This window comes from Laccaria bicolor, genomic scaffold (genome assembly GCF_000143565.1).
Source record: "Laccaria bicolor S238N-H82 LACBIscaffold_44 genomic scaffold, whole genome shotgun sequence".
NCBI lineage: Eukaryota > Fungi > Basidiomycota > Agaricomycetes > Agaricales > Hydnangiaceae > Laccaria > Laccaria bicolor.
In genome coordinates this window covers 91613-101995 of record NW_001889915.1, presented here as the reverse complement: position 1 = coordinate 101995, position 10383 = coordinate 91613, and the positions used below count along the sequence as shown (strand labels likewise).

The following is a 10383-nucleotide window of genomic DNA, read 5'->3' as shown; positions in this document are numbered from 1 at the left end:
CTCCTTTCTATAGGCTCTTGTCTCTCCTTTCAAGGTAGCGGACAGCCATACCTCACTAACATCACATGAGCTGTCCTAATTGGGCAACTTTCTACAAAGTAGACAATAATGGAAGAGCAATGTGTACTGCTGCAAAATTGAGCTGAACATTTTAAGTGAATTGGTATTCAGGGTTGCTTTTGCAAGTTTTCAGAACTTGATTTGAAAATCTGAAGGAGGAGTTTCAATTATATGGATTTCACAGAGTGTGCTTTGATTCATGTAATGTGCTACCATATGCAACACCAATTTCAAAACTCCTCAAGATCTTAATTTTCCACCAAGAAAATTGGTAGTTGCTCATTTGATAGCATTCTCTACAAAATGTTCTGGCTCAATTTGCTAAATCCTGCATGGTAAATATTTGAGAAGTGTTTCTGTCAAAAATGACTGTTTTGGGATGGATCGTGTGACATTAGCGAGGTATGGCTGTCCGCTACCTTATAAGGCTCTTGTCTCAACAGCTCGCTCCCTCAGCCAGGTAAGTCTTCACTCACCATCAGAAGGGCTCTCACAATAACAGTTTACTCTATCTACATAGTATTACTGTCATCTTTTTTGTCACCCACTTCCTTATATTATATGCTATGTAGAACTCATGTATTGTCATACCTCTAATGGAAATGGCCAGAATCAGGTGCATGCTGCACCCAATTTCTCATGTTCTGATTTCTGATTTTTGGCCATTTTCTCTCAACTCCTTCTCAAATGGCCTCAGCAAATGTGCACAAGCCCAGTTGTCATTGGTACTGTATAAAATTACTGCCAATATATTGTGATATGTATTTTCTTCACACATCTTCTTGATATATATATTTGCAAAAATATATCCACAGTGAATTTCCACTTCCCATGAACTGTGTGAAATTATCATCCTTGCATATAATCACAGAATATATCCAAACCACAGTATATACTTGGAAGATATATCTGAAGTTATATATCCAAGTAAAAGTACATATACACTTTACACATCCTCTTCATTTATATATTTGCAAAGATACATATATCCACAGTAAAAACCACAGATATATCCAAGTAACAGTGTACATATACTTAGTAGATTTATGTAACAGAAAGACACAGTTTATTCAATATAACTACATAAAGTTACATTACTACATCAAATATTAAATAAAGGGAAGGGGGAGTGAGGGAGGGAGGTGGTAGGCAGTGAGGAAAAGGGGTGGGGGTAGTGGGCAATGAGGGAGGGGAGAGGGGTGGTGGGCAATGAGGGAGGGGAGAGGGGTGGTGGGCAATGAGGGAGGGGAGAGGGGTGGTGGGCAATCAGGGAAGGGGGGAGGGGTGGTAGGCAGTGAAGGAGAGGGGTGGTAGGCAGTGAAGGTGAGGGGGTGATGGGCAGTAAAGGGGAGGAAGTGGTTAGTGAAGGAGGGGAGGGGGTTGGTGGGCAGTGAGAGATGGGGGGGTGAAGGTGGGGGTGGGGTATTGAGCCTCGTCGCCGTGTGTGGGTGGTGGGCGCTCATCGCGTCTTCGTCGTCGCCGTGCGTCGTTTGTAGTCCCTCGTTGTCGTTGTCGTCAGTCATTTGTACGCCCTCGTCGTCGTCCGTTCGCTCTCGTCGTCGTCCATTTGCTCTCGTCGTCGTCCCTGGTTCGTACGCCCTCGTCGTTGTCCGTCGTCTGTTCGCTCTCGTCATCATCTGTCGTTTGTAAAGCCCTTGTCGACGTCGTCGTCATACGTCTTTCGACACCATCATCACGCCGTTGATTGGGGTCTGTCCTGCCTGGCGTCGTTTCGCGTCGTGAGGTGGCCACTGCCGGGCGGCATGCCCCTTCCTTTGGGGAGGGGTGGCATGGTGATGTGGGGGGTGCTGTCTGTCAATCGCCAGTGGGCGGTCGACGGCTGTGGTGTTGTGTTAGTTACGTGGGTGGTCATAGAGGTGGAGAGACTTACTGTACCCAATATATACTGACGACGACGTCGTCGTCGTCTGTCTGTGTCGCGTAGTTGCCACGTCGCCGACTGCGACGTAACCCAGCTGGCTCATGGGGTCGTTCGTGGTTTGGGGGCCGTGGTGTGCACCGCTCGTCGATTTTCGTGGGCGTCCTGGGCGCTGGTCGTCGTTTGCCGGTCGTGGTTTCCGTTGATTGGGGTTGTCGTTGTTGCTAGGGGGTCGTGGTCGTTTGTTGGGCCTTGATCGTCGTTTGCTGGTTGTTTTTGTTGCATGTGTGGTTGTTGTCAGTTTTGAGCGGGTGGGGTTGTTAGCGGCAGCAGGGGTTGCGAGACCTGGCATGGCGGCGGCGTGGTGGTGGGGTGGAGCGTTGGCGTTGACGTTGACGTTGACGTGTGGTGGTTGTGGAGAGGAAAGAAGTAACGTCACTGTGACTAAGTCACAGCGTGTTAAACTCACACATAAGACACCCAAATCTGTAATGTATGACTTCATATTGTATGACCTTTCTTTCTCTATGTTTAGACACATACCGTTTAGTGTACCACTTTCATCTACTTCTTTTCTTTTTATATTTAGATACATTTCTTTTAGTACAAGCAGCCCCACCTCCCAATGTCCTCAGAGTCCACAAGATACCAGTACACACTTTTGTAGTCTGAAGAAGGGGACACTAAAAACTCAAACAGCAGGTCCTACAAAATTTTGTAATGAAAAAGTGGACAGTACAAACTTTGTAATGAAAAAAGGTGGAGACTACAAATTTTTGTAGTCCCAAAAAGCGAACACTACAACATTTTGTAATAAAAAATGTCTCAAAAGGCTGGTACTACAAAATTTTGTAATGAAAAACCGGGTAATGAAAAAAGAGGAGACTACAAATTCTTGTAGTCCCAAAAAGTGAACATTACAAAATTTTGTAATGAAAAAGCGGACAATACAAACTTTTGTGGTAAAAGAAATCAGGCACTACAAAATTTTGTACTCTTAAAAAGAGGATACTACAAATTTCTGTAATAAAAGTGGACAGGACAAACTCTTGTAATGAAAAAGAGGACACTACAAATTTTTGTATAGTCCCAAAAAGCAAACACTACAAGCATACTGCAAACTTTGATAGTCCCAAGAACTGGACTCTACAAGCTTTTGTATTCCCACAAAGTGGACATTACAAGGTTGTGAAATGAGAAATAGGATACTACAAAATTTAATAATGGACACTACAGAATTTGAATAGAAATAGTGGGCACTACAGATTAAAATTTGGGCGTGCGGGTGAGTTTGAACAACGTCACACACTGTGACTTACTGACGTTACATCTTTCCAACGTCAACACCCACATCCACCCCACCACCACGCCGCCACCATGCCAGGTAACGGAACCCCCACCACCGCAAACAACCCCACTCGCCCAAAAACGATAACAACCACACACGCGACAAAAACAACCAGCAAACGATGACCAACACCCAACAAACGGCCATGGCCGCCTAGCAACCACGCCAACCCCACTCAACGGAAACAACAACGGGCAAACGACGACCAGCACCCAGGACGATCGACCACCAGCGCCCATGAGCGGCTCACACGATGGCCCTAAAGCCACGAACGACCTCACGAGCCAGCAGGGCCACGTCGCAGTCTGCGACGTGGCACTATGCGACACAGACAGACGACGACGACGATCACGTCGTCGTCGTTGACAGTATATAATGGATACGGTAAGCCCCCCCACGTTTACTACCACACACGTAACTAACACAACACCACAACCGTCGACTGCCAACTGGCGATTGACGGCTAGTACCCCACATCACCATGCCATGACGCGAAGCGTCCCCAGTGACGAGGACACTGGAGGGCGAAAGACACAGACAACGACGATGGCGTACAGACGACGGATGACGACAACAACGACGGCGTACAGACGACGAACAACGACAATGATGGCGTACGGACAACAACAACAACAACGTACGGACGACAACGACAACGACAGCGTACGGACGACGAGGAGAAGGAGGGTGTACAAAGGATGGACGATGACGAGGAGCAGGGCGTGCAAACGACGGAGGACGACGACGAGGAGCCAGGCATGCAAACGACGGACCACGACGATGACGGGGGCGTGCAAACGACGGACGACGACGACGAGGGCCTACAAACGACGGATGGCGACAACGAAGACGCTATGAGCGCCCACCACCCACACCCGTCGACGAGGCTCAATAGCCCACCCTCACTGCCCACCACCCCTTCCCCTCTACCTCACTGCCCACCACCCCCTGCCCCTCTACCTACTGCCCACCACCCCTCTCCTTCACTGCCTACCACCCCTCCCCCTCTCCCTCTTTACCTACACCCCCTTCTTCCCTCCCTCATTGCCCACCACCCCTTTCCCCCTCCCTCATTGCCTACCACCCCTTTCCCTTCTTCCTCATTGGCCACCACCCCTCTCCCCTCTCCCTCATTGGCCACCACCCCCACCCCTCTTCCTCACTGCCTACAACCTCCCTCCCTCCCTCATTCCCTCCCCCTTTCCTTTATTTAGTATTTAATGTAGTAATGTAACATTATGTAGTTATATTGAATAAACTGTGCCTTTCTCTCCTGAATTCTACACATGAATATATCCGCACTGTTCTTGGATATATACTATGGATATTTTTGCAAATATATATCAAGACGATGTGTAAAGTGTATATGTACTGTTACTTGGATATATAACTTCAGATATATCTTCTAAGTATATATACTGTCATTTGGATATATTCTATGATATATGCAAGGATGATAGTCTCACACAGTTCAAGGGGAGTGGATATTTACTGTGGATATATTTTTGCAAATATATATACCAAGAAGATGTGTAAAGAAAATGCATATCCACCATACACTGACCATAATTTTATACAATGCCAATGACATCTGGGCTTGTGGACATTTGCAGAGGCAGTTTGAGAAGGATTTGAGAGGAAATAGCCAAAAGTCAGAAATTGGGTGCATGCTGCCATTTTTATTAGAGGTATAACAATACACAAGTGCTACATAGTATACAATACAAGGAGGTGGGTGATGAAAAAGATAACAGTAATACTACATAGATAGAGTCAGCTGTTATTGCGAGAGCTGTTCTAATGCTGAGTGAAAACTTATGTGGCTTAGAGAGTGAGCTGTTGAGACAAGAGCCTCATAGAAAGGAGAACTCATCTAAAAATAGATGCATAAGTGATCACCTCAATCCTGCCCTCTTACAACCTGGAAGGTTCGTCTCCAATCTTTTCTTGACTCTTCTTGAGCACATGAATAATGAGTATAGATTTGATTGTCTGCTCTATCTGGGTGTGAGCAAGTCCCACCAAGCCCAGGTCAATATTCTTGAAGCCCTGACAAGGAACTTTCGACTTGATCAAGACATAGACTTGGGTCGTGTTGCGGAGCAGTGCCCCTTTAACTACACCGGGGCTGATTTCTATGTTCTTTGCTCAGATGCAATGCTCAATGCAATGTTACGCAAAGTGGACTTTTTGGAGTCCAAGATAGGTAGGTCAATGCAGAAGTTTTTTGCACTTTTATTATTGACATACTTCTCTCAGCTGACATGAACAAAGTACCAGAAAGTTTGGGTCAACATCCCTATCCAATGACCCCGCAATATTTTCTGTCTGAACTTGCAGCACCTGATGACTTACTGGTGGCTGTCTCACAAGTAGACTTTGATAATGCCCTAGTCACTCTAGTTCCAAGTGTTACTCAGGCTGAAATGGAACACCACACTTGTGTCCAGCATTGCTTTTCTCTAGGTGCAAATATTTAACTAGGCTACCCCAATCAATGTAGTACATCAATATCACATTGGTTTAGAATATACAGACAGACTTGCAAGTTGCAGACAAGAAATGGCATGAGCTTCAGGGGCCTGCAAAAAGTTGCCATGTTTGTGGCTGTGTAGTCATTTCACCCACCTAGTCTCCATTACTATCACAGGCTTTATTTAGCAGCAGGCAAGCCTGCCTGGTCCCCAACTCTATATTGCAGCCACCCCTACTCCCTCTTCCTCCTTGCCTTCAATATAAGCAATGCACGACACCTCTGCACACATTCCAAACCTCACATGGATCCCCTCAAGTTGGAACCACTCCCAACACCTCCTCAGCCAACTTGCACTCCAATCTTGTGCATCCATCTGCATCGCCTGTGCCTTTACCTCATTCTGCTATCCTGTCACCTAGTGTCACAGCATGATTCCCATGTTTCTTATAAGTATATGTAAACATATAATAGTCCTCCAACTTGAATGATTTTGATCTATAATGATCATTGCCCAAGTCATAGTCCTCCAACTTCAATGGTTGATCTTGTTCATTGTCTAAGACATAGCCATTGAGCTATGATGTTCATGGTCCAAGTCAAAGCCCTCCAACTTGACCAGTTCTGTTGATCTAGAATGTTCATTGCTCAAGTCATAGTCCTCCAACTTGAATGGTTTGGATTAATCATGTTCATTGCTGAACATGGTTTTGATCTATGATGTTTATTCCCCCAGTCATAGTCCTCCCATGCAAAGGGGTTTTTTCTTATCCACAATATTCAAGTGCTATAAGAAAAAAATGGACAGTTAGACTGTTGCAGCCTTCATGGAAGCCATGCTAATGGTCTATGTATATCCTACAAACAGTCAAGGAAACACAGCTCCAGATGGTGGCTAAAACCCTAAAAATAGTAGAAATATCATCTGGAATATATGTCCCACATTACAGAAAATCACAAGTTTTTTTTTAGAAACTGGGACCCCAGACGCCCCTAGTGGCTGAAGAAATATATCCTTGGTCAACCCCAGCTGCAAAATATATCCTAAGTCCGTCCCAGACCAGAAATATATTTCTACAGTGTGACAGTCACAATTCAGGGTCCAGGCATAAGAAATATATTTGGTGTCCATCTCAGTGAAGAAATATATTTTGGGGTGTGTGACACACTAGAAATATATTAGGTGTGACATTGGACGTCAAAATATATTCATGTAAAAGTGGAGATATACAAGCCCCAGGATATATACAATATAGATATACACCCTGACATTTAGTCCCATAGTATTCATGGAGTTTGCAAGACTAATAGTCAGTTGTTAGTGGGTGACTGAAGTGCTATATCCTATATTTTCCAACTACATTCTGATCAAGATATATTTTTGAACTATATCTTGAACCAGGATATTTTTGATCTATATCATGAACAGGATCATGAATATATGTCATCCTTGCCCATAATTACAGAATATATCCAGGATATATAATTTGGAGATGTATCTTTAGATTTCACAAGAAGATTTCACAAGACAAAGCTGCAATTTATTGAATCTAACTACATAAATTTACACCACAGTATTGACTATTAAACAGAGGCAGAGGAAAGGAGGGGAAGAGAGAGAGAGAGGGGGGGGTGGGCAATGAGGGAGGAAAGGAGTGGTAGGCAATGAGGGAGGGGAGGAGTTGTAGGCAATGTGGGAGGGGAGGGGTTGTAGGCAATGAGCAATGAGGGAGGGGGGAAAAAGTAGTTATAGGCAATGAAGGAGGAGGGAGGGAAAGGGGTTATAGGCAAGGTGGGGGGAGGGGTGGCAGGCAATGGCAGGAGGGGAGGGAGTGGCAGACAGGGGAGGTGTTGGTAGGGAATGATGAAGGGGGGGAGGGAGGTGGCAGTAACAGATGATGGAGGGAGGAAGGTGGTATGCAGGGAGGGAGGGAGGGAGGAAGGAGGTGGGTAGGCAGGGAGGGGGAGGAAAGGAGGAAAGGAGGGAGGGAGGGAGGAAGGGAGGAAGGAGGTGACAGACCAGAGAGGGAGGGGGGAAGTGGGCAGTGTGGGAGGAGGGCTCACCGAATGAAAATATAACAACAATGATGACGACGTTATCGTCGTCGTCCCTCATCGGTCTGCGTCGTGGCCCAGCACCCTCGCTGGGTTGTTCGTGGCCCTGGGGATGTGGGGTGCACAGTCGTCGTTTTCGTCGGCGCACACTGGTCGTCGTTCTCATGGGCGGTGGTCGTCGTTCCCGTGGGCGGTGGTCGTCGTTCCCGTGGGCGGTGGTCGTCGTTCCCGTGGGCGGCGGTCATCGTTTCCGTGGGCGCTGTCGTTTCCGTGGGCGGAGGTGGCATGCGCCGGACGTCATTTTGCGTGGGCGCTCGTCGTCGTTCCCTGGTTGGTGTAGCTTGTTGTTATCGTTTTGGGCGGTTGTGGTCGTCCTAACATGCTGACATGGCATGGTTGTTGTTGGTTCAGGATGAAGGACGGGCAAAACGACGAACGACAAAATGTCGTCGTTCGTCGTTTCGTTGCCATGTCGCTGTTGCGACGTGGCACCTGGCATTGTTGTCAGAAACGAAAGAGGGGGGAGATGGGTGTGTGTGCTCACCAGGTAATGACAACAACGAAATCATCGTTGTTGTGGTCGTGTCACATTGTGGCCATGTTGGTTGTGGGCGACGAGGAGGCGATGGTGAGTAAGGAGAAGTGACATCACAAGTCACAACATGTGACCTTGCAGTATACATCGACATTCAAATGTTCAAGTTCATGCTCCTGTAACACTGTTTCTGATTAAATTTGTAGTCTATTAAGTAACTTTGTATTCATTACAGAGATTTGTACCTAATGAGAAATCTGTCCCCACAGTTATGTATATTACATGAAAGTATTTCATAAAATTGCTGCTTCCAGGGTTCAAATTGCAGGAGGGGTACTGTTAAGGATTACTAGGCCGCCGCCGGGAACGGGTTCGATTAGCTTCGAACTACAACACAATAAATTGGGCACCATGACCAATGCCAAGTTCACAGGAAGGAATCTTCTTGTGTTCCTGGTGACAACTCAGTTTCCGAACTGAAATTACGGATCGGCTGCGGCTATTATACATTAGACACCATTGACAATCCGCATGTTCTCGGGTGGGTGATGAAACTCTCGTTGTGCGAGCTCTGTGATCCCCTTGTCCCAAATGAAATGTACAATGAATGTATTCAGCATTCTAGGGATCATCTTGCCTGTATCCGCATCGTGGAATGGCTTCTGACCATCAACGTTAAACCATTGTGTCATTCTTTTTGTCATTAGTTTCTCGCAACTGTTTCCTGAAGAATGAACCCAGAGTATTAAACTGTCTGCTCTTTGGACCGAGAAAACTTTGTAGTGTCTACTTTTCAGGACTACCAAAATTTTGTAGTTACTGTTTGGGACTACAAAAACTACAAAAAATTGTATTATCTTCTTTTATCATTACAAAGTTTTGTAGTACCAGCTTTTTGAGACTACAAAAATTGTAGTCTCCTCTTTTTTCATTACAAAAGCTTGTACTGTTCAATTTTTTCATTATAAAATTTTATAATACCAGCTTTTTGAGACTACAAACTTTTGTAGTCTCAGAATCTTAGTGAGCATGATCAGAGCATGATCTTGAACTTCAACGTCTACGTCTACAAATGAACAATGTCACAGAGTGTGACTCTGTGACATTGTTCATCTGTTGGGACTCTGTGACGTTCCTTTTCTCTTCAACCCACAACTTCACCACCACTCCGTCAACGCCAACGACTCCACTTCACCACCACGTCGCCGTCATGCCAGGTCACGCAACCCACCACTGCAAAGAACCCTGGCTGCCCAAACCGACAACGACCGCCCAACAAACAACACACAAATGGCCACCGCCCACGAAAATCGACGACCAGCACCCACGAAAGTCGACACACACGCCCATGGCGCACCCACCACAACACAACAAGGATGCTGACGGCGCACGACACACAACGTCATCACGGAACAACTACAACCACCCCGGCACCACAAGAACGACGCGGCAGCGCCACGTCACCAACCCCCAGCAAACACACAACATTGAAGGAGATCGACGGCAGGCGAGGACGACAGTGACGAGGTTGTGCCGTACCCAGCCTGGTAAGCAGTCACCACCCCAGCTTTTTCCCTTCTGACACCAATGAGGTGCCACGTCGCTAGCTGCGACGTGGCAACCAGATGACGAACAATGACCGATGTCGTCGTTCGTCATCTTTGTTTTGCCTGGCAGACCACAATGACTGCCCTAAAAATGAAGACGACAATGGATGAAGGTGTGGGTGGTGGACCACGGACGAAGATGAACGCCCACGGATGACCACCAACGACTGCAAGCGCCCACCAACGACCATGAGCACCCACCAACGACCACGAGCTCCCACCAACGTCCACGACCACCCGCGCGAACGTCCACGAGCGCCCACGAACGAGACGAGGGCGACCCGCCCACAAACGTTTACAACCGCCCACAAACGTTTACAACCGCCCACAAACGTTTACAACCGCCCACAAACGAAGGTGACTGCCCGCCAACGAAAACGACCGCCTGAACGGACACAAGCAATGACGAGCCCAGGGGAGCTCGCG

At 46.8% G+C, this 10383-nt stretch overlaps 4 protein-coding genes across 4 annotated transcripts; 3 read left to right on the top strand and 1 right to left on the bottom strand.

The window, feature by feature from the left end:
- Window positions 1-1169: 1169 nt before the first annotated feature.
- LACBIDRAFT_332748 (uncharacterized protein) lies at window positions 1170-2412 on the bottom strand (the record flags this gene model as incomplete). Its single annotated transcript, XM_001887287.1, has 4 exons — window positions 1170-1697; window positions 1737-1900; window positions 1952-2377; window positions 2409-2412. The coding sequence occupies 4 exons, from the start codon at window positions 2410-2412 to the stop codon at window positions 1170-1172; spliced, it is 1122 nt and encodes a 373-aa protein (XP_001887322.1).
- Window positions 2413-3662: 1250 nt separating this feature from the next.
- On the top strand, window positions 3663-4501 carry LACBIDRAFT_332747 (uncharacterized protein; the record flags this gene model as incomplete). Its single annotated transcript, XM_001887351.1, has 2 exons — window positions 3663-3671; window positions 3845-4501. The coding sequence occupies 2 exons, from the start codon at window positions 3663-3665 to the stop codon at window positions 4499-4501; spliced, it is 666 nt and encodes a 221-aa protein (XP_001887386.1).
- A 4397-nt stretch (window positions 4502-8898) lies between these two features.
- LACBIDRAFT_310153 (uncharacterized protein) lies at window positions 8899-9057 on the top strand (the record flags this gene model as incomplete). The annotated part of the gene is made up of 1 exon (XM_001887350.1): window positions 8899-9057. One exon carries the CDS (start codon window positions 8899-8901, stop codon window positions 9055-9057), a length of 159 nt encoding a protein of 52 aa, XP_001887385.1.
- Window positions 9058-9422: 365 nt separating this feature from the next.
- Window positions 9423-9989, top strand: LACBIDRAFT_332746 (uncharacterized protein; the record flags this gene model as incomplete). The annotated part of the gene is made up of 2 exons (XM_001887349.1): window positions 9423-9897; window positions 9958-9989. 2 exons carry the CDS (start codon window positions 9423-9425, stop codon window positions 9987-9989), a joined length of 507 nt encoding a protein of 168 aa, XP_001887384.1.
- Between the last annotated feature and the right edge of the window lie 394 nt (window positions 9990-10383).